General features: G+C 51.2%; 1 protein-coding gene across 1 annotated transcript in view; it reads left to right on the top strand.

Annotated features, from left to right (window-relative positions):
• SRCAP (Snf2 related CREBBP activator protein) overlaps positions 1–26,519 on the top strand; it is a 149,385-nt gene that overhangs the window by 71,583 nt on the left and 51,283 nt on the right. The window contains 7 exon segments of the mRNA XM_074558047.1: positions 2,559–2,751; positions 7,594–7,730; positions 15,042–15,228; positions 20,545–20,714; positions 21,787–22,100; positions 23,374–23,556; positions 24,322–24,555. Of these exon segments, the coding sequence (XP_074414148.1) occupies positions 2,559–2,751; positions 7,594–7,730; positions 15,042–15,228; positions 20,545–20,714; positions 21,787–22,100; positions 23,374–23,556; positions 24,322–24,555 (1,418 nt within the window).

The following is a 26,519-nucleotide window of genomic DNA, read 5'->3' on the forward strand; positions in this document are numbered from 1 at the left end:
TCTGGATGTGCCGCCATTTTGCAACCTCCAAAATTTCCATTTCCAACCACAAAAATTCCATTTTTAACTCTAAAAACTCCCAATTTTTTGCCCAAAATCAGCGTTTTTTGCCCCAAAATGTTTTCATTCGTTCCCTGAGGTGCCTCACCTGTGTCTCACCTGTCCAGGGTCTTCTCCAGATCTGGAGGTGCCGCCATTTTGCAACCACAAAAATTTCCATTTCCAACCACAAAAACTCCATTTTTAACCCTAAAAACTCCCAATTTTTGCCCAAAATCAGCATTTTTTGCCCCAAAATTCTATCACTCACCCTTGAGGTGTCTCACCTGTGTCCCACCTGTCCAGGATCTTTTCCAGATCTGGAGGTGCCGCCATTTTGTGACCTCCAAAACTTCCATTTCCAACCACAAAAACTCCTAATTTTTTTCTCAAAAATCTCCATTTTTTCCCCAAGTATTTTTTTTTTGCCCCAAAATCCTCATTTTTCACCCCAAAATTCTTTGCTTTGTCCAGGTCCCCCTGAGTCCATGCAGGACCACGTGGTGGCCGCCATTTTGTGACCTCCGAAACTTCCATTTCCAACTGTAAAAACTCCATTTTTAACCCTAAAAACTTCCAATTTTTTGCCCAAAATCAGCATTTTTTGCCCCAAAATTCTATCACTCACCCCTAGAGGTGCCTCACCTGTGTCTCACCTGTCCAGGGTCTTCTCCAGATCTGGATGTGCCGCCATTTTGCGACCACAAAAATTTCCATTTCCAACCTTAAAAACTCCTAATTTTTTTCCCAAAAACCTCAATTTTTTTTCTCCCAATTTTTAAATCTTTTTTCCCAAAAATCTCCATTTTTTCCCCCCCCCGATTTTTAAATTTTTGTTTCCCCCAAAATTCTCATTTTTCACCCCAAAATTGTGTCCCCCCTGCCCAGGTCCCCCTGAGTCCACACAGTGCTGCCATTTTGTGACCTCCAAAATTTCCATTTCCAACCACAAAAATCCCATTTTTAACCCTAAAAACTCCAAATTTTGTGCCCCAAAATCAACGTTTTTTGCCCCAAAATTTTTTCATTTGTTTTCTGGGGTGTCTCACCTGTGTCCCACCTGTGTCTCACCTGTCCAGGGTCTTTTCCAGATCTGGATGTGCCGCCATTTTGCGACCACAAAAATTTCCATTTCCAACTGAAAAAATCCCATTTTTAACCCTAAAAACTCCAAATTTTTTGCTCGAAATCGGCGTTTTTTGCCCCAAAATTCTATCACTCACCCCTAGAGGTGCCTCACCTGTGTCTCACCTGTCCAGGGTCTTCTCCAGATCTGGATGTGCCGCCATTTTGTGATCACTAAAATTTCCATTTCAAACCTTAAAAACTCCATTTTTAACCCTAAAAACTCCCAATTTTTTGCCCAAAATCAGCATTTTTTGCCACAAAATTCTATCACTCACCCCTGAGGTGCCTCACCTGTGTCCCACCTGTGTCTCACCTGTCCAGGGTCTTCTCCAGATCTGGATGTGCCGCCATTTTGTGACCACAAAAAATTTCCATTTCTAACCACAAAGATCCCATTTTTAACCCTAAAAACTCCCAATTTTTTGCCCAAAATCAATGTTTTTTGCCCCAAAATGATTTCATTCGTCCCCTGAGGTGTCTCACCTGTGTCTCACCTGTGTCTCACCTGTCCAGAATCGTCTCCGCATCTGGCGGTGCCGCCATTTTGTGATCTCCAAAACTTCCATTTCCAACCATAAAAACTCCTAATTTTTTTCTCAAAAATCTCCATTTTTTCCCCAAGTATTTTTTTTTCTTGCCCCAAAATCCTCATTTTTCACCCCAAAATTGTGTCCCCCTGCCCAGGTCCCCCTGAGTCCACACAGTGCCACCATTTTGCGACCACAAAAATTTCCATTTCCAACTGTAAAAATCCCATTTTTAACCCTAAAAACTCCCAATTTTTTGCCCAAAATCTGCGTTTTTTGCCCCAAAATGTTTTCATTCGTCCCCTGAGGTGTCTCACCTGTGTCCCACCTGCGTCTCACCTGTCCAGGATCTTCTCCAGATCTGGATCTTCTGCCACTTTGTGGTCTCCAAAATTTCCATTTCCAACCGCAAAAATTCCATTTTTAACCCTAAAAACTCCCAATTTTTTTCCCAAAATCGGTGGTTTTTGCCCCAGAATTTCATCACTCATCCCTAGAGGTGTCTCACCTGTCCAGGATCTTCTTCAAGTTTGGAGGTGCCGCCATTTTGCGACCTCCAAAATTTCCATTTCCAACTGTAAAAATCCCATTTTTAACCCTAGAAACTCCAAATTTTTTGCCCAAAATCAGTGGTTTTTGCCCCAGAATTTCATCACTCATCCCCAGAGATGCCTCACCTGTCCAGGGTGTTCTCCAGATCTGGATGTGCCGCCATTTTGCGGCCACAAAAAATTTGCATTTCCAACCGTAAAAATCCCATTTTTACCCCTAAAAACTCCCAATTTTTTTCCCAAAATCGGCGTTTTTTGCCCCAAAATGTTTCCATTCGTCCCCTGAGGTGTCTCACCCGTGTGTCGCCCGCAGCCAGCGCCGGCTGCTGCTGACGGGCACGCCGCTGCAGAACTCGCTGATGGAGCTCTGGTCGCTGATGCACTTCCTGATGCCCAGCGTGTTCCAATCGCACCGCGAGTTCCGCGAGTGGTTCCACAACCCCCTGACGGGCATGATCGAGGGCAGCCAGGAGTACAACGAGAGCCTGGTGAAACGGCTCCACAAGGTACCTGGGCACACCTGGATACACCTGGATACACCTGGGTTATAGTGGGTATGAATGGGTTATAGTGGGTTATAGTGGGATATACCACACGGGTCACACGGGCATGATCGAGGGCAGCCAGGAGTACAACGAGAGCCTGGTCAAGAGACTGCACAAGGTAACGCACCTGGGCACACCTGGGCACACCTGGGTATACTTGTGATACACCTGCATACACCTGGGTTATAGTGGGTTATAGTGGGATATACCACACGGGTCACACGGGCATGATCGAGGGCAGCCAGGAGTACAACGAGAGCCTGGTCAAGAGACTGCACAAGGTAACGCACCTGGGCACAGGTAAACACACCTGGGCACACCTGGGTATGGGTATATACACCTGGGTTATAGTGGGTCATAGTGGGATATACCACACGGGTCACACGGGCACCATCGAGGGCAGCCAGGAGTACAACGAGAGCCTGGTGAAGAGATTGCACAAGGTAACGCACCTGGGCACACCTGGGCACACCTGTGATACACCTGGATACACCTGGGTTATAGTGGGTTATAGTGGGATATACCACACGGATCATACCTGGGTTCCACAAGCCCCTGACGGGCATGATCGAGGGCAGCCAGGAGTACAACGAGAGCCTGGTGAAACGGGTCCACAAGGTAACGCACCTGGGCACACCTGGGTTATAGTGGGTTATATTGGGTGTGAGTGGGTTATAGTGGGATATACCACACGGGTCACACCTGGGTTCCACAACCCCCTGACGGGCACCATCGAGGGCAGCCAGGAGTACAACGAGAGCCTGGTGAAGAGACTGCACAAGGTAACGCACCTGGGCACACCTGGGCACACCTGTGATACACCTGGATACACATGGAAACACCTGGGTTATAGTGGGTTATAGTGGGATATACCACACCTGGGTTCCACAACCCCCTGACGGGCATGATCGAGGGCAGCCAGGAGTACAACGAGAGCCTGGTGAAACGGCTCCACAAGGTACCTGGGTACACCTGGGCACACCTGGATACACCTGGGTATGGGTATATACACCTGGGTTATAGTGGGTTATAGTGGGATATACCACACCTGGGTTCCACAACCCCCTGACGGGCATGATCGAGGGCAGCCAGGAGTACAACGAGAGCCTGGTGAAACGGCTGCACAAGGTACCTGGATACACCTGGGCACACCTGGGCACACCTGGATACACCAGGGTTATAGTGGGTTATACTGGGTATGAGTGGGTTATAGTGGGATATACCACACGGGTCACACGGGCACCATCGAGGGCAGCCAGGAGTACAACGAGAGACTGGTGAAGAGACTGCACAAGGTAACGCACCTGGGCACACCTGGGCACACCTGTGATACACCTGGGCACACCTGGGTTATATTGGGTATGAGTGGGTTATAGTGGGATATACCACACCTGGGTTCCACAGCCCCCTGACGGGCATGATCGAGGGCAGCCAGGAGTACAACGAGAGCCTGGTGAAGAGACTGCACAAGGTAACGCACCTGGGCACACCTGGATATACCTGTGATACACTTGTGATGCATTGGGTTATAGTGGGTTATAGTGGGATATACCACACGGGTCACACGGGCACGATCGAGGGCAGCCAGGAGTACAACGAGAGCCTGGTCAAGAGATTGCACAAGGTAACGCACCTGGGCACACCTGGGCACAGGTAAACACACCTGTGATACACCTAGATACACCTGGGTTATAGTGGGTTATAGTGGGATATACCACACGGGTCACACAGGCATGATCGAGGGCAGCCAGGAGTACAACGAGAGCCTGGTCAAGAGATTGCACAAGGTAACGCACCTGGGCACACCTGTGATACACCTGGATATACCTGGGTATGGGTACATACATCTGGGTTATAGTGGGTTATAATGGGATATACCGCACGGGTCACACGGGCATGATCGAGGGCAGCCAGGAGTACAACGAGAGCCTGGTCAAGAGACTGCACAAGGTAACGCACCTGGGCACACCTGGGCACACCTGGGCACGCCTGGATACACCTGGGTATACTTGTGATACACCTGGATACACCTGGGTTATGGTGGGATATACCACACCTGAGTTACAGTGGGATATATTGGGTATGAGTGGGTTATAGTGGGATATACCACACGGGTCACACGGGCACCATCGAGGGCAGCCAGGAGTACAACGAGAGCCTGGTCAAGAGACTGCACAAGGTAACGCACCTGGGCACACCTGGGCACAGCTGGATATACCTGGGTTATAGTGGGATATACCACACGGGTCACACCTGGGTTCCACAACCCCCTGACGGGCACGATCGAGGGCAGCCAGGAGTACAACGAGAGCCTGGTGAAGAGACTGCACAAGGTACCTGGATACACCTGGGCACACCTGTGATACACCTGGGCACACCTGGGTATGGGTATATACACCTGGGTTATAGTGGGTTATAGTGGGATATACCACACGGGTCACACCTGGGTTCCACAACCCCCTGACGGGCACGATCGAGGGCAGCCAGGAGTACAACGAGAGCCTGGTGAAGAGACTGCACAAGGTACCTGGGCACACCTGGATACACCTGGGTTATAGTGGGTATGAATGGGTTATAGTGGGTTATAGTGGGATATACCACATGGACCACACGGGCACGATCGAGGGCAGCCAGGAGTACGAGAGCCTGGTCAAGAGACTGCACAAGGTACCTGGATACACTTGGGCACACCTGTGGCACACCTGGATACAGCTGGCTTATAGTGGGATATATTGGGTTTGAGTGGGTTATAGTGGGATATACCACGCGGGTCACACCTGGGTTCCACAACCCCCTGACGGGCACCATCGAGGGCAGCCAGGAGTACAACGAGAGCCTGGTGAAACGGCTCCACAAGGTACCTGGGCACACCTGGGCACACCTGGGTATGGGTATATACATCTGAGTTATAGTGGGTTATAGTGGGATATACCGCACGGGTCACACGGGCACAATCGAGGGCAGCCAGGAGTACAACGAGAGCCTGGTCAAGAGACTGCACAAGGTACCTGGATACACCTGGGCACACCTGGGCACACCTGTGATACACCTGGGTACGGGTACATACACCTGGGCACACCTGGGCACACCTGGGCACAGGTGCACACACCTGGGTACACCAGGGATAGTCGTGGGTTATAGTGGGATAAACTGGGATACACCTGGGGATGGGTATATGTGCCTGGGACACACCTGGGGCACACCTGGGGGGGTTAAACACACCTGACACACACCTGGGCACACCCGAGACCCATTGGGACACACCTGGGCACACCTGTGACACACTTGGAGGCATTAAACACATCTGGGACACGCTTGGGAGAAACAGGGACACACCTGGGCACACCTGGGTGGGATTAAACACACCTGGGCACACCTGGGGAGGTTAGACACACCTGGGCACACCTGGGACACACCTGGGCACACTGGGGCCCACCCATACACACCTGTGGTCACCTGGGACACACTTAGGACACACCCAAGACTCACCTGAGACACACCTGGGGGGATTAAACACATCTGGGGCACACCTGGGCACACTGGGGCCCACACAGACACACCTGTGCCCACCTGGGACACACCTGAAACTCACCTGAGACACACCTGGGGGGGTTAAACCCACCTGGGGCACACCTGAGGTCCATGGGGACACACCTGGGCACACCTGGGACACACCTGGGCACACCTGGGACACACCTGGGCACACTGGGGCCCACCCAGACATGCCTGGACACACCTGGAACACACCTGGGACACACCTGTGCCCACCTGACCAGGTGTGTTCCTCCCCCCCAGGTGCTGCGGCCGTTCCTGCTGCGGGATTGAACGCACCTGGGCACACCTGGGCACACGGGGGCCCACACAGACACACCTGTGCCCACCTGGGACACACCCGAGACTCACCTGAGACACACCTGGGGGGATTAAACACACCTGGGGCACACCTGAGGTCCATGGGGACACACCTGGGCACACCTGGGACACACCTGGGCACACTGGGGCCCACCGAGACGCACCTGTGACACACCTGGGTGGGATTGAACACACCTGGGCACACCTGGGGAGGTTAGACACATCTGGGCACACCTGGGTACACTGGGGCCCACACAGACACACCTGAGGTCCATGGGGACACACCTGTGACACACCTGTGCCCACCTGGGACACACCTGGGCACACCTGTGCCCACCTATGCCCACCTGGCCAGGTGTGTCCCTCCCCCCCAAGTGCTGCGGCCGTTCCTGCTGCGGGATTGAACACACCTGGGCACACCTGGGTGGGATTAAACACACCTGGACACACCTGGGACACACCTGGGCACACTGGGGCCCACACAGACGCACCTGTGACACACCTGGGACACACCTGGGACACACCTGGGACACACCTGGGCACACCTGGGACTCACCTGAGACACACCTGGGGGGATTAAACACATCTGGGGCACACCTGAGGTCCATGGGGACACACCTGGGCACACCTGTGCCCACCTGTGACACACCTGGGCACACCCAGATGCACCTGGGACACACCTGGACACACCTGGGCACACGGGGGCCCACACAGACACACCTGGGCACACCTGTGACACACCTGGGACACACCTGTGCCCACCCAGACACACCTGTGCCCACCTGTGCCCACCTGTGCCCACCTGACCAGGTGTGTCCCTCCCCCCCCCCCAGGTGCTGCGGCCGTTCCTGCTGCGGGATTGAACGCACCTGGGCACACTGGGGCCCACACAGACCCACCTGGGCACACCTGTGCCCACCTGACCAGGTGTGTCCCTCCCCTCCCCCCCAGGTGCTGCGGCCGTTCCTGCTGCGCCGCCTCAAGGTGGACGTGGAGAAGCAAATGCCCAAGAAGTACGAGCACGTGCTGCGCTGCCGCCTCTCCAAGCGCCAGAGGTTCCTCTACGACGACTTCATGGGCCAGGCCAGGTGAGGGTGGCACACCTGGGCACACCTGGGCACACCTGGACACACCTGGGGGCGAAAAAAATCCTGAAATTCCCATTAAAATCTATCAAAATTTGAGCAATTTCTACTCAAATTCCACCCAAATTCCAACCAAAATTCACCATTTGGGGTCTCTCATGACATCATGGTGAGGCCAGGTGAGGGTGGCACACCTGGGCACACCTGGGCACACCTGGGGGCGAAAAAACCCCGAAATTCCCAGGAAATTCTATCAAAATTTGAGCGTTTTTGGCCCAAATTCCACCCAAATCCACCCAAAATTCACCATTTGGGGTCTCTGATGACGTCATGGCCAGGCCAGGTGAGCTGGCACACCTGGGCACACCTGGGCACACCTGGGCACACCTGGGGGTGAAAAAACCCCAAAACTCCCATTAAAATATATCAAAATTTGAGCATTTTTCGCCCAAATTCCACCCAAAATTCACTGTTTGGGGTCTCCGATGACGTCATGGCCAGTCCAGGTGAGGGTGGCACACCTGGGCACACCTGGGAACACCTGGGCACACCTGGGGGCGAAAAAACCCCGAAATTCCCATTAAATTCTATCAAAATTTGAGCATTTTTCCCTCAGATTCCACCCAAAATTCATCTTTTGGGGTCTCTGATGACGTCATGGGCCAGGCCAGGTGAGCTGGCACACCTGGGCACACCTGGGCACACCTGGGCACACCTGGGGGGCCAAAAAATCCCAAAATTCCCATTAAATTCTATCAAAATTTGAGCATTTTTGGCCGAAATTCTACCCCCAAGTCCACCCAAAATTTGCCTTTTTGGGGTCTTTGATGATGTCATGGGCCAGGCCAGGTGAGGGTGGCACACCTGGGCACACCTGGGCACACCTGGGTGCCAAAAAATCCTGAAATTCCCAGGAAATTCTATCAAAATTTGAGCATTTTTGGCCCAAATTCCACCCAAAATTCACCATTTGGGGTCTCTGATGACGTCATGGCCAGGCCAGGTGAGCTGGCACACCTGGGCACACCTGGGCACACCTGGGCACACCTGGGAGCGAAAAAATCCCAAAATTCCCATTAAAATCTATCAAAATTTGAGCATTTTTTTTCCAAATTCCACCCAAAATTCATCTTTTGGGGTCTCTGATGACGTCATGGCCAGGCCAGGTGAGGTTGGCACACCTGGGCACACCTGGGCACACCTGGGGGTGAAAAAACCCCGAAATTCCTGTGAAATTCTATCAAAATTTGAGCATTTTTCGCCCAAAATTCACCCAAATCCACCCAAAATTTGCCTTTTTGGGATCTTTGATGACGTCATGGCCAGGCCAGGTGAGGCTGGCACACCTGGGCACACCTGGGCACACCTGGGGGTGAAAAAACCCCGAAATTCCCATGAAATTCTATCAAAATTTGAGCAATTTCTACCTAAATTTCACCCAAATCCACCCAAAATTCACCATTTGGGGTCTCTGATGACGTCATGGCCAGGCCAGGTGAGGGTGGCACACCTGGGCACACCTGGGCACACCTGGGCACACCTGGGGGGCGAAAAAACCCCGAAATTCCCAGGAAATTCTGTCAAAATTTGAGCATTTTTTGGCACAAATTCCACCCAAATCCATCCAAAATTCACCATTTGGGGTTTATGATGACGTCATGGCCAGGCCAGGTGAGGGGGGCACACCTGGGCACACCTGGGCACACCTGGGGGTGAAAAAACCCCGAAATTCCCATGAAATTCTATCAAAATTTGAGCGTTTTTGGCCCAAATTCCACCCAAATCCACCCAAATTCCAACCAAAATTCACCATTTGGGGTCTCTGATGACGTCATGGCCAAGCCAGGTGAGGGTGGCACACCTGGGCACACCTGGGCACACCTGGGCACACCTGGGCGCCAAAACATCCCGAAATTCCCATGAAATTCTATCAAAATTTGAGCATTTTTAGCCCAAATTCCACCCAAATCCACCCAAAATTCACCATTTGGGGTCTCTGATGACGTCATGGCCAGGCCAGGTGAGCTGGCACACCTGGGCACACCTGGGCACACCTGGGGGCGAAAAAATCCCGAAATTCCCAGGAAATTCTATCAAAATTTGAGCAATTTCTACCCAAATTTCACCCAAATCCACCCAAAATTCACCATTTGGGGTCTCTGATGACGTCATGGCCAGGCCAGGTGAGGTTGGCACACCTGGGCACACCTGGGCACACCTGGGGGCGAAAAAATCCCAAAATTCCTATTAAATTCTACCAAAATTTGAGCATTTTTGGCCGAAATTCCACCCAAGTCCACCCAAAATTTGCCTTTCTGGGGTCTTTGATGATGTCATGGCCAGGCCAGGTGAGGTTGGCACACCTGGGCACACCTGGGCACACCTGGGGGCAAAAAAACCCCGAAATTCCCATGAAATTCTATCAATATTTGACCAATTTCTACCCAAATTTCACCCAAATCCACCCAAAATTTGCCTTTTTGGGGTCTCTGATGACGTCATGGCCAGGCCAGGTGAGCTGGTACACCTGGGCACACCTGGGCACACCTGGGCACACCTGGGCACACCTGGGGGCGAAAAAACCCCGAAATTCCCGTGAAATTCTATCAAAATTTGAGCGTTTTTCGCCCAAATTCCACCCAAATCCAACCCAAAATTCACCATTTGGGGTCTTTGATGACGTCATGGCCAGGCCAGGTGAGGGGGCACACCTGGGCACACCTGGGCACACCTGGGCACACCTGGGGGCGAAAAAACCCCGAAATTCCCGTGAAATTCTATCAAAATTTGAGCAATTTCTACCCAAATTTCACCCAAATCCACCCAGAATTTACCATTTGGGGTCTCTGATGACGTCATGGGCCAAGCCAGGTGAGCTGGCACACCTGGGCACACCTGGGCACACCTGGGAGCGAAAAAATCCCAAAATTCCCATTAAAATCTATCAAAATTTGAGCATTTTTTTTCCAAATTCCACCCAAAATTCATCTTTTGGGGTCTCTGATTTGCCTTTTTGGGGTCTCTGATGACGTCATGGCCAGGCCAGGTGAGGTTGGCACACCTGGGCACACCTGGGCACACCTGGGGGCGAAAAAACCCCGAAATTCCTGTGAAATTCTATCAAAATTTGAGCATTTTTCGCCCAAATTCCACCCAAATTTCACCCAAATCCACCCAAAATTCATCATTTGGGGTCTCTGATGACGTCATGGCCAGGCCAGGTGAGGCTGGCACACCTGGGCACACCTGGGCACACCTGAGGGCGAAAAAATCCCAAAATTCCCATTAAATTCTATCAAATTTTGAGCATTTTTGGCCCAAATTCGACCCAAATCCACCCAAAATTTGCCTTTTTGGGGTCTTTGATGATGTCATGGCCAGGCCAGGTGAGGGTGGCACACCTGGGCACACCTGGGCACACCTGGGCACACCTGGGGGCGAAAAAATCCCGAAATTCCCGTGAAATTCTATCAAAATTTGAGCGTTTTTGGCCCAAATTCCACCCAAAATTTATCATTTGGGGTCTCTGATGACGTCATGGCCAGGCCAGGTGAGGGTGGCACACCTGGGCACACCTGGGCACACCTGGGGGCGAAAAACCCCCGAAATTCCCGTGAAATTTTATAAAAATTTGAGCATTTTTCGCCCAAATTTCACCCAACTCCACCCAAAATTCACCATTTGGGGTCTTTGATGACGTCATGGCCAGGCCAGGTGAGGTTGGCACACCTGGGCACACCTGGGCACACCTGGGGGCGAAAAACCCCCGAAATTCCCGTGAAAGTCTATCAAAATTTGAGCATTTTTTGCCCAAATTCCACCCAAAATTCACCATTTGGGGTCTCTGATGACGTCATGGCCAGGCCAGGTGAGGTTGGCACACCTGGGCACACCTGGGCACACCTGGGGGTGAAAAAAACCCGAAATTCCCATTAAATTCTATCAAAATTTGAGCATTTTTGGCCCAAATTCCACCCAAATTCACCCAAAATTTGCCTTTTTGGGGTCTTTGATGATGTCATGGTGAGGCCAGGTAAAGCTGGCACACCTGGGCACACCTGGGCACACCTGGGGGCGAAAAAACCCCAAAATTCCCGTGAAATTCTATCAATATTTGAGCGGTTTTTGCCCAAATTCCACCCAAACTTCACCCAAATTCCACCCAAAATTTACCATTTGAGATGTCTGATGACGTCATGGCCAAGCCAGGTGAGGCTGGCACACCTGGGCACACCTGGGCACACCTGGGGGTGAAAAAACCCCGAAATTCCCGTGAAATTCTATCAAAATTTGAGCATTTTTGCCCAAATTCCACCCAAATTTCACCCAAATTCCAACCAAAATTAACTATTTGGGGTCTCTGATGATGTCATGGCCAGGTCAGGTGAGGGTGGCACACCTGGGCACACCTGGGCACACCTGGGGGCGAAAAAATCCCGAAATTCCCGTGAAATTCTATCAAAATTTGAGCGTTTTTTGCCCACATTCCACCCAAAATTCACCGTTTGGGGTCTCCGATGACGTCATGGCCAGGCCAGGTGAGGTTGGCACACCTGGGCACACCTGGGCACACCTGGGGGCGAAAAAATCCCGAAATTCCCATTAAAATATATCAAAATTTGAGCGTTTTTCACCCAAATCCACCCAAAATTCACCATTTGGGGTTTCTGATGACATCATGGTCAGGCCAGGTGAGGGTGGCACACCTGGGCACACCTGGGCACACCTGGGGGTGAAAAAATCCCGAAATTCCCGTGAAATTCTATCAAAATTTGAGCATTTTTCACCCAAATTCCACCCAAAATTCACCATTCGGGGTCTCTGATGACGTCATGGCCAGGCCAGGTGAGGTTGGCACACCTGGGCACACCTGGGCACACCTGGGCACACCTGGGGGCGAAAAAATCCCGAAATTTCCATTAAATTCTATCAAAATTTGAGCATTTTTGGCCCAATTCCACCCAAATTCCACCCAAATCCATCCCAGATTTACCTGTTTGGGGTCTCTGATGACGTCATGGCCAGTCCAGGTGAGGCTGGCACACCTGGGCACACCTGGGCACACCTGGGGGCAAAAAAAACCCCAAATTCCCATTAAATTTTACCCAAATTTGATCAAATTGTGCCCAAATTTGCCCAGGTGAGTTTCCCACCCCAATTTTAGCACCTGGAGCCCCAAAATCCCCAAATTTTTGCAGAAAATCCCCAAAATTTCCCCTTTAAATTCCTCCCAAAATTCCCCAAATTTCTCAGGTGAGCTCAGGTGAGTTCCAGATGTTTCCAGCTGTTCCCAGGTGATTTTCCTATGATGGTTTTGGCACCAGGGACCCCCAAAATTCCCCTTAAATCCCCAAATTTCCCCTAAAACCCCACCCAAAATTCCCCAAATTTCTCAGGTGAGTTCCAGATGTTTCAGGTGAGCCCAGGTGAATTTCCCATCTCCAAAATCCCCAAATTTTTGCAGAAAATCCCCAAAATTCCCCTTTAAACCCCATCCAAAATCCCCCAAATTTCTCAGGTGAGTTCCAGGTGTTCCCAGGTGAGTTCCAGATGTTTCCAGGTGTGCCCAGGTAACATTTAACCCCATTTCCAACACCAAGGCCACTCTGGAGCCCCAAAATCCCCAAATTTTTGCGGAAAATCTCCAAAATTTCCCTTTTAAATCCATCCCAAAATTCCCCCAAATTTCTCAGGTGAGTTCCAGGTGTGCCCAGGTGAGTTCCAGATGTTCCCAGATGTGCCCAGGTGATTTTCCTATGATGGTTTTGGCACCAAGGGCCCCCAAAATTTCTCTTAAATCCTTAAAATTTCCCCTTAAATCCTACCCAAAATCCCCCAAATTTCTCAGGTGAGCTCAGGTGAGCTCCAGATGTTCCCAGATGTTCCCAGGTGTGCCCAGGTAACATTTAACCCCTTCATTTCCAGCACCAAGGCCACGCTGGAGCCCCAAAATCCCCAAATTTTTGCAGAAAATCCCCAAAATTTCCCTTTTAAATCCCATCCAAAATCCCCCAAATTTCTCAGGTAATCTCAGGTGAATTCCAGGTGAGTTCCAGCTGTGCCCAGGTGAATTTCCCATCTCCAAAATCCGCAAATTTTTGCAGAAAATCCCCAAAATTTCCCTTTTAAATCCCTCCCAAAATTCCCTGAATTTCTCAGGTGGGTCCCAGATGTTTCCAGATGTTCCCAGGTGTGCCCAGGTGCTCTCAGGTGAATTTTCTATGATGGTTTTGGCACCAAGGGCCCCCAGAATTTCCTTAAATCCCCAAAATTTCCCTTTTAAATCCCTCCCAAAATTCCCCAAATTTCTCAGGTGAGTTCCAGGTGTGCCCAGGTGAATTTCCCATCTCCAAAATCCCCAAATTTTTGCAGAAAATCCCCAAATTTTTGCAGAAAATCCCCAAAATTTCCCCTTTAAATCCCTCCCAAAATTCCCCAAATTTCTCAGGTGAGTTCCAGGTGATCTCAGGTGAGTTCCAGATGTTCCCAGATGTTTCCAGGTGATCTCCACATGAATTTCCCACCTCAACTTCAGCACCTGGAGCCCCAAAATCCCCAAATTTTTGAGGAAAATTCCCCAAAATTTCCCCTTTAAACCCCTCCCAAAATCCCCCAGATTTCTCAGGTGAGCTCAGGTGAGTTCCAGATGTTCCCAGATGTTTCCAGGTGATTTTCCTATGATGGTTTTGGCACCAAGGACCTCCAAAATTTCCCTTAAATCCCCAAAATTTCCCTTTTAAATCCCATCCAAAATCCCCCAAATTTCTCAGGTGAGTTCCAGGTGATCTCAGGTGAGTTCCAGATGTTCCCAGATGTTTCCAGGTGAATTTCCCATCTCCAAAACACCCACATTTTTGCAGAAAATCCCCAAATTTTTGCAGAAAATTCCCAAAACTTCCCCTTTAAATCCCTCCCAAAATCCCCCAAATTTCTCAGGTGAGTTCCAGATGTTCCCAGCTGTGCCCAGGTGTGCCCAGGTGAATTTTCTATGATGGTTTTCGTGCCAAAAACCCCCAAAAATTCTCTTAAATCCCCAAAATTTCCCCTTTAAATCCCTCCCAAAATTCCCCAAATTTCTCAGGTGAGTTCCAGGTGATCTCAGGTGAGTTCCAGATGTTCCCAGATGTGCCCAGGTGAATTTTCTATGACGGTTTTGGCACCAAGGACCCCCAAAATTCCCCTTAAATCCTCAAAATTTCTCCTTTAAATCCCTCCCAAAATCCCCCAAATTTCTCAGGTGAGCTCAGGTGAGTTCCAGGTGTTCCCAGCTGTGCCCAGGTGTGCCCAGGTAACGTTTAACCCCTCCGTTCCCAGCACCAAGGCCACGCTGGCCAGCGGGCACTTCATGAGCGTCATCAACGTGCTGATGCAGCTGCGCAAGGTGTGCAACCACCCCGACCTGTTCGAGCCCCGCCCCGTGACGTCACCGCTCGTCACGCCCGGCCTCAGCCTGGGCGCGCCCGCCCTGGTGCTGCGGGCGCTGGAGCCACACCCCTTCCAGGTGAGACACGCCCCCTTTCTGGGGTGGGACACGCCCCCTTTGCTGGGTGGGACACGCCCCTTTTATTGGGTGAGAGAGCCACACCCCTTCCAGGTGAGACACGCCCCTTCCAGGTGAGACACGCCCCTTTCCGGGTGAGACACGTCCCCTTTTTTTGTGGGACATGCCCCTTTTTGGGTGGGACACGCCCCCTTCCAGGTGAGACACACCCTCTTTTAGGGTGGGACACGCCCCATTTTTGAGTGGGACACGCCCCCTTCCAGGTGAGACACGCCCCTTCCAGGTGAGACACGCCCCTTCCAGGTGAGAGAGCCACACCCCTTCCAGGTTAGACACGCCCCTTCCAGGTGAGAGAGCCATACCCCTTCCAGGTGAGACACGCCCCTTTTTTGGGGTGGGACACGCCCCTTTTATTGGGTGAGAGAGCCACACCTCTTCTAGGTGAGACACGCCCCTTTATTGTGTGAGAGAGCCACACCCCTTTCTGGGTGAGACACGCCCCCTTTTTCATGAGAGAGCCACACCTCTTCCAGGTGAGACACGCCCCTTCCAGTTGGGACACGCCCCTTTGTGGGTGGGATACACCTCTTTATTGGGAGAGACACGCCCCCTTTCTGGGTGAGAGAGCCACACACCTTCCAGGTGAGACACGCCCCCTTTTTGGGGTGGGACACGCCCCCTTCCAGCTGAGACACGCCCCTTTTTTGGGGTGGGACACGCCCCCTTTTGGGTGGGATACACCCCTTTTTTGGGAGAGACACGCCCTCTTTCCGGATGACACACGCCCCCTTTTTTTTGTGGGACACGCCCCATTTTTGGGTGGGACAGGCCCCTTCCAGGTGAGACACACCTCCTTCTTTGGTGTCAGAGCCACACCCTTTCCCGGTGAGACACGCCCCCTTTTTGTGGGACACGCCCCATTTTTGTGGGGCACACCCCCTTTGGGTGGGACACGTCCCCTTCCAGGTGACACACGCCCTCTTTTGGGGTGGGACACGCCCCCTTTTCCAGGTGAGACACGCCCCCTTTTTGGGTGGGAGAGCCACACCCCTTCCAGGTGAGACACGCCCCCTTTTTTTGTGGGACACGCCCTCTTTTCTGGGTGGGACACGCCCCCTTCTAGGTGAGAGAGCCACACCCCTTCCAGGTAAGACACACCCCCTTTTTGGGCGGGACACGCCCCCTTCCAGGTGAGAAACACGCCCCCTTCCAGCTGGGACACGCGCCCTTCCAGGTAAAACACGCCCCCTTTTTTGGGGTGGGACCCGCCCCCTTATTGGGTGAAAGAGCGACACCCCTTCCAGGTCAGACACGCCCCCTTTTTGGGTGGGACATGCCGCCTTCCAGGTGAGAGAGCCACACCCTTTCCAGGTGGGACACACCCCCTTTTGGGTGGGATACACCCTTTTTTGGGAGAGACACGCCCCCTTTCCAGGTGAGAGAGCCACACCCCTTCCAGGTGAGACACACCCCCTTTTTTGTGGGACACGCCCCTTTTTTGTGGGGCACACTGCCTTTGGGTGAGACACGCCCCTTTATCGGTGAGAGAGCCACACCCCTTCCAGGTGAGACACGCCCCCTTTTTGGGTGGGACAAGCGCCGTTGTTTGGGTGGGACACGCCCCCTTTTTGGGGTGGGACACACCCCTTTGTTGGATGCGACACGCCCTTTTTTTTTGTGGGACACGCCCCTTTTTGGGGGGGGAGATGCTCCCTGTTTTTGGGTGGGACACGCCCCCTTTTTGGTGAGGGAGCCACACCCCTTTATTAGGTGGGACACGCCCCTTTTTGAGTGGGACACGCCCCCTTGGTTTTTTTATTTTTTTTCGGTGGGACACGCCGCTTTTGGGTGAGAGAGCCACACCCCTTCCAGGTGAGACACACCCCTTTTTTTGGGGTGGGACACGCCCCTTTTCCAGGTGAGACACACCCCTTTCTTGGGGTGGGACACACCCACTTTTTTGGGGTGGGACACGCCCCCTTTATTATGTGGGACACGCCCCTTTATCGGTGAGAGAGCCACACCCCTTCCAGGTGAGACACGCCCCTTTTTTGGGGTGGGACACGCCCCTTTTTTAGTGGGACACGCCCCCTTGCCTTTTTTTTCTTTTTGGTGGGACACGCCCCTTTCCAGTTGGGACACGTCCCCTTTTTTGAGGGACACGCCCCCTTTTTGGGTGGGACACGCCCCCTTCCAGGTGAGACACGTCCCCTTTTTGGGTGGGAGAGCCACACCCCTTCCAGGTGAGACACGCCCCCTTTTTTGAGGGACACGCCCCCTTTTTGGGTGGGACACACCCTCTTTTGGGTGGGACATGCCCCTTTCTAGGTGAGAGAGCCACACCCCTTTTGGGGGCACACCCCTCTTTTTTATGGGACACGCCCCTTTCCAGCTGGGACACGCCCCCTTCTGGGTGGGACACGCCCCTTCCAGATGAGAGAGCCACACCCCTTCCAGGTGAGACATGCCCCCTTTTGGGTGGGACACACCTGGGACAGGTGAGGTACTGGTGACAGAGATACACCTGGGATTGGTGAGACACAGGTGAGACACACCTGGGGATGGGTGGGACACACCTGAGACACACCTGGGGCTGGGTGGGACACACCTGGGGCAGATGAGACACATCTGGATAGGTGAGATACAGGTGAGACACAGCTGGGGATGGGTGGGGCACACCTGGGACAGGTGAGACACACCTGGGGGGATGGGTGGGACACACCTGAGACACACCTGGGACAGGTGAGACACACCTGGGGATGTGTGAGACACATCTGGATAGGTGAGATACAGGTGAGACACAGCTGGGGATGGGTGGGACACAGGTGAGACACACCTGGAGAGATTGTGGAGCATTGGGAGGTGACACTGGTGTCAGGTGTCGCTCAGGTGTGTCACAGGTGTTTCAGGTGTCACCCAGGTGTCCTTCAGGTGTGTCAGGTGTGTCACAGGTGCGTCAGGTGTCACTCAGGTGTGTCCCAGGTGTGTCACAGGTGTCACCCAGGTGTGTCCCAGGTGTGTCAGGTGTGTCACTGAGGTGTCAGGTGTCACTCAGGTGTTACCCAGATGTGTCAGGTGTCACCCAGGTGTATCGCAGATTGCTCAGGTGTGTCAGGTATATCACAGTTACATGCAGGTGTGTCAGGTGTCACTCAGGTGTGTCCCAGTTACACCCAGGTGTGCCAAGTGTGTCCCAGGTGTCACACAGGTGTGTCCCAGGTGTCCCAGATGTGTCCCAGATGTGTCACAGTTACACCTAGGTGTGTCAGGTGTGTTCCAGTTACACCCAGGTGTCCCAGGTGTCACTCAGGTGTCCCAGGTGTGTTACAGTTGCACCCAGGTGTGTCCCAGCTGTGTCAGGTGTGTCCCAGGTGTGTCACAGTTACAGGTGTGTCCCAGGTGTGTCACACAGGTGTTTCACAGTTACAGGTGTGTCCCAGGTGCCCCAGGTGTGTCACAGTTACAGGTGTGTCACAGTTGCACACAGGTGTGTCAGGTGTGTCCTAGGTGTGTCCCAGGTGTCACTCAGGTGTATCATAGATTGCTCAGGTGTCACTCAGGTGTCGCAGGTGTGTCCCAGCTGTCCCAGGTGTGTCACACAGGTGTTCCAGGCGTGTCCCAGGTGTGTCACACGCGTGTCCCAGGTGTATCCCAGGTGTGTCACAGTTACAGGTGTGCCCCAGGTGTGTCAGGTGTGTCCCAGGTGTGTCCCAGTTGCACACAGTTGTGTCAGGTGTGTCCCAGGTGTGTCCCAGCTGTCCCAGGCATGTCCCGGGTGTGTCCCAGGTGTGTCCCAGGTGTGTCCCAGGTGTGTCACAATTACAGATGTGTCACAGTTGCACACAGGTGTGTCACACACATGTCCCAGGTGTGTCCCAGGTCTGTCCCAGCTGTGTCACACAGGTGTGTCCCAGGTGTGTCACTCAGGTGTATCGTAGATTGCTTAGGTGTCACTCCGGTGTGTCAGGTGTGTCAGGTGTATCACAGTTAAACACTGGCGTGTCCCAGGTGTGTCCCAGGTGTGTCACAGTTACAGGCGTGTCCCAGGCGTGTCAGGTGTGTCCCAGGTGTGTCACAGGTTTGTCCCAGGTGTGATAGGTGTGTCACTCAGGTCTGTCCCAGGTCTGTCACACAAGTGTGTCCCAGTTACAGGTGTATCACAGTTGCACCGAGGTGTGTCACCCACAGGTGTGTCACAGTTGCACACAGGTGTGTCACACACATGTCCCAGGTGTGTCCCAGCTGTCCCAGGTGTGTCACGCAGGTGTGTCCCAGGTGTGTCACAGTTACAGGTGTGTCCGAGTTGCACTCAGGTGTGTCCCACATGTGTCCCAGTTGCACCCAGGTGTGTCACAGGTGCGTCACTCAGGTGTGTCCCAGCTGTCCCAGGTGTGTCCCAGTTGCACCCAGGTGTGTCAGGTGTCACTCAGGTGTGTCCCAGGCGTGTCCCAGTTGCACTCAGGTGTGTCCCAGGTGTGTCCCACCTGTGGGTGTGTCCCAGGTGTGTCCCACACCTGTGGGTGTGTCCCCAGCAGGTGGACCTGTCCCCGTTCGAGCTGGCCGCCCTCGAGTCCCACCTGTGGGTGTGTCCCAGGTGTGTCCCACCTGTGGGTGTGTCCCAGGTGTGTCCCAGGTGTGTCACACCTGTGGGTGTGTCCCAGGTGTGTCACACACCTGTGGGTGTGTCCCCAGCAGGTGGACCTGTCCCCGTTCGAGCTGGCCGCCCTCGAGTCCCACCTGTGGGTGTGTCCCAGGTGTGTCCCAGGTGTGTCCCACCTGTGGGTGTGTCCCAGGTGTGTCCCAGGTGTGTCCCACCTGTGGGTGTGTCCCAGGTGTGTCCCACCTGTGGGTGTGTCCCAGGTGTGTCCCAGGTGTGTCCCACCTGTGGGTGTGTCCCAGGTGTGTCCCACCTGTGGGTGTGTCCCCAGCAGGTGGACCTGTCCCTGTTCGAGCTGGCCGCCCTCGAGTCCCACCTGTGGGTGTGTCCCAGGTGTGTCCCACCTGTGGGTGTGTCCCAGGTGTGTCCCAGGTGTGTCCCAGGTGTGTCCCAGGTGTGTCCCACCTGTGGGTGTGTCCCAGGTGTGTCCCAGGTGTGTCACACCCGTGGGTGTGTCCCAGGTGTGTCCCACCTGTGGGTGTGTCCCAGGTGTGTCCCAGGTGTGTCACACACCTGTGGGTGTGTCCCCAGCAGGTGGACCTGTCCCCGTTCGAGCTGGCCGCCCACGAGTCCCACCTGTGGGTGTGTCCCAGGTGTGTCCCAGGTGTGTCCCACACCTGTGGGTGTGTCCCAGGTGTGTCACTCAGGTGTGTCCCCAGCAGGTGGACCTGTCCCCGTTCGAGCTGGCCGCCCTCGAGTCCCACCTGTCCCGCTACGCCTGTGATTGGTTCCTGCCGCGCTTCCGCGTCACCCGGCGCCACCTGGAGGACGTGGCCGCCGCCCCCGAGCCGCCGCCCCGCCCCAAACCCGTGCGCATGAAGGTCAACAGGTGAGGGGGGGGCACGGCGGGCACACCTGGGCACACCTGGGCACAGCTGGGCACACCTGGGAGGGGATAAAGGAAAAAAACCCCGGGAAATTTGGGTGGAAAATGGGGATTTTGGGTGAAAAATGGGGATTTTGGGGTGAAAAATGGGGATTTTGGGGTTAAAAATGGGGATTGGGGGTTACCTGGGCACAGCTGGGCACAGCTGGGAGGGGATAAAGGGAAAAAACCCCGGGAAATTTGGGTGAAAAATGGGGATTTTGGGGTTAAAAATGGGGATTTGGGGTTACCTGGGCACAGCTGGGAGGGGAAAATGGCAAAAAATCGGGGAAAAAAATTGGGGAAAATTTGGGGGTTTAGGGACACCTGGGCACAGCTGGGCATGGATGGGAGGGGATAAAGGGAAAAAACCCCGGGAGATTTGGGTGAAAAATGGGGATTTTGGGGTGAAAAATGGGGATTTTGGGGTGAAAAATGGGGATTTTGGGGTAAAAATGGGAATTTTGGGGTGAAAAATGGGGATTTTGGGGTAAAAAATGGGGATTTGGGGTTACCTGGGCACAGCTGGGCACACCTGGGAGGGGATAAAGGGAAAAAACCCCAGGAAATTTGGGTGAAAAATGGGGATTTTGGGGTGAAAAATGGGGATTTGGAGTTACCTGGGCACAGCTGGGCACACCTGGGCATGGATGGGAGGGGGTGGGGCAAAAAAACCCCGGGAAATTTGGGTGGAAAATGGAGATTTTGGGGTGAAATATGGGGATTTTGGGGTGAAATATGGGGATTTTTGTATTAAAAATGGGGATTGTGGGGTGAAGAAAGGGGATTTTGGGGTTAAAAATGGGGATTTGGGGTTACCTGGGCACAGCTGGCACAGCTGGCACACCTGGGCACACCTGGGAGGGGATAAAGGGAAAAAACCCCGGGAAATTTGGGTGGAAAATGGGGATTTTGGGGTTAAAAATGGGGATTTGGGTTTACCTGGGGACCCTTATGGGCGTGGCCTAGGTATTTGTGCCCAAATATGGCCACACCTGTGGGCGTGTCCCGCCCTGACCCCGCCCCTTTCCCCCAGGATGCTGCAGCCGGTGCCGAAGGCGGAGCCAAGGGCGGTTTTGCTCCTCCCCTCCCCTCGCCCCGCCCCCGGGGGCGTGGCCTCGCCGAGCCCCGCCCCCTCCACGCCAAGCCCTGCCCTCTCTGCTCCAAGCCCCGCCCCTATGCTGGTGCAAGCCCCGCCTCTCGTCACACTAAGCCACGCCCCCAGCGCTGGCCCCGCCCCCTTGGTGACGACGCAGGGGGCGGGGCTGAACCTGGGGCTGGGATTGGCGCTGGCCCCGCCCCGGGCCACGCCCACTCTGCTGGCTCCGCCCCCCGGAGGGCCCGCCCACGGTGAGGGGGTGGGGCTTAATTAATGAACAGTTAATTCTTTGGGGTGGGGTTTGTTTGTTAATTAGGGGTGGGGGTTGTTTGTTAATTAGGGGTGGGGTTGATTGATTACTTGGGGTGGGGTTAATTAATAATGGGTGGGACTTACTAATTATGGGTGTTGTTAATTAGGCTTGGCGTTGTGTAATTAATTTGGGGTGGATTTAATTAATTAGTGGTGGGGTTAATTAATTTGGGCTGTGGGTTAATTGTGGTGGGCTTAATTGAAGATGAACTTAATTAGGCGGGATTAATTAGGGGCATGGTAATTAGTTAGGGTGGCGTTAGTTAATTAGGGCTGGGAGTTAATTAGGTGGAGTTAATTAGCGGTGGAGTTAATTACGTAGGGTTCAGTTTAATTAGGTGGGGCTAATTAGGCGTGGGTTTAATAAAAGGTGATGGTAATTAATTAGGGGCATGGTTAATTATTTACGGCTGTGGGTTAACTAATGGTTGGCTTAATTAGGTGCAGGTAATTACATGGGGATAAATAAGAGAGGAAAGTAAATAGACGTGGTGTTAATTAATTAGGGCTGGGAGTTAATTAGATGGGGCTAATTAGGGGTGGGGTTAATTAAAGGTGAGGGTAATTAATTAAGGGTATGATTAATTATTTAGGACTGGAAGTTAATTAGGAGTGATGTTAGTTAAAGATGAGTTTAATTAGGTGAGAATAATTAGGGGTGGGATTAGTTAATGGGGGAGGGGTTAACTAATTAGGGCTGAGGTTAATTAGGGCTGGGGTTAATTAGCGGTGGGGTTAATTAATTCAGGCTGAGGTTAATTACGGCTGGGGTTAATTAAGGCTGGGGTTAATTAAAAACAATTTTTAATTGCGTGGGGCTAATTAATGGTGAGCTTAATTAGCGGTGGGGTTATTAGGGCTGGGTGTTAATTAGGGGTAGGGTAATTTAGAGGTGGGTTTAATTAATTATTAGGGAAGGGGTTAATTATAAGGGTGGGGCTAATAATTTGTGGTAGGCTTAATTAGTGGTGGAATTAATTAATTAATTAGGGATAGGGTAGTTAATTAGGGAGATTGGGTTAATTTAGAGATGTAGGACTTAATTAGCATGTAGTGGGATTTAATTAGGAAGGGGCAGGGCTTAATTAAGAATGGTTTAATTAAAAGGGATTTAATTAAAGGTTGGGAGAATGGTGGGCGGTGCCTAATTAGGGGTAGAACTTTATATTTAAATGAGGTGGGCGTGGCCTAATTGATTTATTTCTCCCCCAGCTCTCCCGGCTGCTTCATTGGCCACGCCCACCCCGGCAGGAAGCCCCGCCCCCGTGGCCACGCCCACACCGAATATGGGCAAAGGGGCGGGGCCGGCCCCGCCCCCTCCCGTGGGGGGCGTGGCCACGTTCGCGCTGCCCCAGCGGCTCCTGCTGGCCCCGGACATGCAGGCCCGGCTGCCCTGTAAGCCACGCCCCCTCATTTGCATCTCATTTGCATGGGTGTTCTTTATAACCTTTCTCAAACCCTCATATAATTATGCAAATTTTTTTCTTTAAATTTCCACCAATTTTATCAAAATTTTTCCCCAAATCTTTCTCAAATTTTTTCCCCAAAAATATTTTTATTTGCATCTCATTTGCATGAGTGTTCTTTATAAGGTTTTTCAAGCCCTAAAATAATTACGTAAGTTTTTGCCTTAAGTTACGTCAAATTTTATCGAAATTTCCCCCAAATCTTTCTCAAATTCCTTCCTCAAAAGTCCTTTTTCATTTGCATCTCATAAGTATAATTTTCTAACTTTCTTGGTCTCTAAAACAATAATGTAAACTTTTCTTTAATTAATTAGCCTAAATTTCATGAAAAATTTTCTAAATATTTTCCAGATTCCTTTCTAAAAATCCCGTTTCATTTGCATCTAATCTGCATCTCATTTGCATGAAAGTTCTTTTCAAGCTTTCATAATCACTAAAATATTTATGTAGATTTTTTCTTTAAATTGCCTTAAATTTTATGAAAATTTCCCCCCATCCTTCTCAAATTCCTTCCCCAAAAATCCTTTTTTTATTTGAATCTCATTTACATCTCATTTGCATGAATGCTCTTTTCAAGTTTTAGAATCTCTGAAGTAATTTGTAAAATTTTCCAGGTACCCCTCCCCCACCTTCCCCACCCCCCAATTAAGAATTTTCAAATTAAAATTTGCATAAAATTTGCATTTTTTTCCAGCGGGAGAAGTCGTCAGCCTCGGCCAATTGGCGGCCCTGGCCCAGCATCGCCCCGCCCCTCCGGGGGGCGTGGCCAAAACCTCGCCCCTCCCCCCCGCCGCTGTGGCCACGCCCCCTCCGGCCTCGGCCCCGCCCCCTCTGACGCTGCAGCTCCAGGGCAGCAAAGTCACGCTTGGCCCCGCCCCCCCATTACGTCATCTGGCCTTGGCCCCGCCCCCCGGCCGGGGGCTCGCACGTGAGTCCAAAATTTGGAGGAATTTTGGGGAATTTTTTGGGGAAATTTGGGAATTTTTTGGGTTTTTTTTTTTACTTTTGGGGAAATTTGGGAATTTTTTGGGTTTGGAGGGAAAATTTGGGGGTTTTGGGGAGATTTCTGCAGAAATTTTGGTTTTTTGGGAAAAAAACTGGGGATTTTCGGGGAGATTTTTGGGGTTTTATTTGAAATTTTTGGGGATTTTGGGGGTTTTTTTTGGGAATTTTTAGGATTTTTTTGGGATTTTTCGGGTGTGGAGGGAAAGTTTGGGGATTTTAGGAAAAAAATTGAGGATTTTGAAGAGGTTTAGGAAAAAAATTTGGGGATTTTTAGGGTTTTATTTGGATTTTAAGGGAATTTTTTGGGGAGGAATTTGGGAATTTTGGGGTTTTTTGGGGGGATTTTTGGTGAAATTTGGGAATTTTTGGGGTTTTGAGGGAAAATTTGGGAATTTTGGGGCGGTTTGGGATTAAATTAGGCAAAAATTGGGGGAAAAAACTTTAAAAAAATGGGGGAAAAAAGGGGAAGGTGGAGAAAAAAGGAGTGAAAAATTGGTTAAAAAATAGGGAAAAAATGGGGAAAAAATTCAGAAAAATATCTGGAAAAGGTGGGGAAAAAAGGGGATAAAATGGAAAATTTGGGGAAAAATTTAGCAAAACTTTGGGGAAAGTTTTTCAAAAAAATTGGGAAACCAATGGGGATAAATTGGGGAAGGATTTAAAAAAAAAAGGGGAAAAAACCTGAAAAAATGGGGAAAAATGGGCAAAAAATTTAGGATGAAATGGAAAATTCGGGGAAAAATTGAGCAAAAATTAGGGAAAATTTGGGGAAAGTTTTTAGAAAAAAATGGGAAAACAATGGGGATAAATTGGGGAAAGAATTGAAAAATAAAAGGGAAAAAATGGGGGAAAGTGGGCAAAAAAATGGGGATAAAATGGAAAAATTGAGCAAAAATTAGGTAAAATTTAGGGAAAGTTTTTTGAAAAAATTGGGAAAATAATGGGGATAAATTGGGGAAAGAATGGAAAAAAAAAAGGGGCGAAAACCTGAAAAAATGGGCAAAAAATTGAGGAAATATTAGAAAAAATGTGGGAAAAAATGGGGAAAAAGTTGGTTAAAACTTAAGAAAAATTGGAAGAAAAAATGGGAGAAGTCAAGGGGAAAAATGGGGTGAAAAAATGGATGAAAAAATTGGGGAAAAATGAGGAAAAAACTGGGAATAAAGTGAATTTTTGTTGTTGCAGGTAACGTGGTTCACCTGGTGGCCACGGGGGGGCAGCACCTCTTGGCCCCCCCGGCCCAGGTGACCCCAAAATTTGGGGAAAATGAGAGAAAAAATTGGGGGAAAATGGGAAAGAGGAATAGGAAAAAATAGGCAAAAACTGGGCTAAAAACTGTTAAATAAATGGGGGAAAAACAGAGGAAGGTGAAGAAAAAAGGGAGTGAAAAATTGGTGAAAAAATAGGAAAAAATTAGGGAAAAAATGGGAAAAAAATCGGAAAAGTAGCTGGGAAAAAATTTGGAAAAAATTGGGGAAATTGAGAGAAAAGTGGAGAAAAAAGGGAAAGAGGAATAGGAAAGTATTCAGGAAAAAATAGGCAAAAATTGGGGGAAAAAAGTTAAATAAAATGGGGGAAGAGCAGAGGAAGGTAGAGAAAAAAGGAGTGAAAAATTGGTTAAAAAATAGGAAAAAAATAATGAAAAAATGGGGGAAAAAATCGCTAAAATAGCTGGGGAAAAAAAGGGTAAAAAATTTGGAAAAAATTGGGAAAAATGAGGAAAAAACTGGGAATAACTGGAGTTTTTGGTGTTGCAGGTAACGTGGTTCACCTGGTGGCCACAGGGGGGCAGCACCTCTTGGCCCCCCCGGCCCAGGTGACCCCAAAATTTGGTGAAAATTGGAGGAAAAATTGAGAGAAATTGAGAGAAAAAATTGGGGAAAATGG

This window comes from Zonotrichia albicollis, chromosome 24 (assembly GCF_047830755.1).
Source record: "Zonotrichia albicollis isolate bZonAlb1 chromosome 24, bZonAlb1.hap1, whole genome shotgun sequence".
Lineage (NCBI taxonomy): Eukaryota > Metazoa > Chordata > Aves > Passeriformes > Passerellidae > Zonotrichia > Zonotrichia albicollis.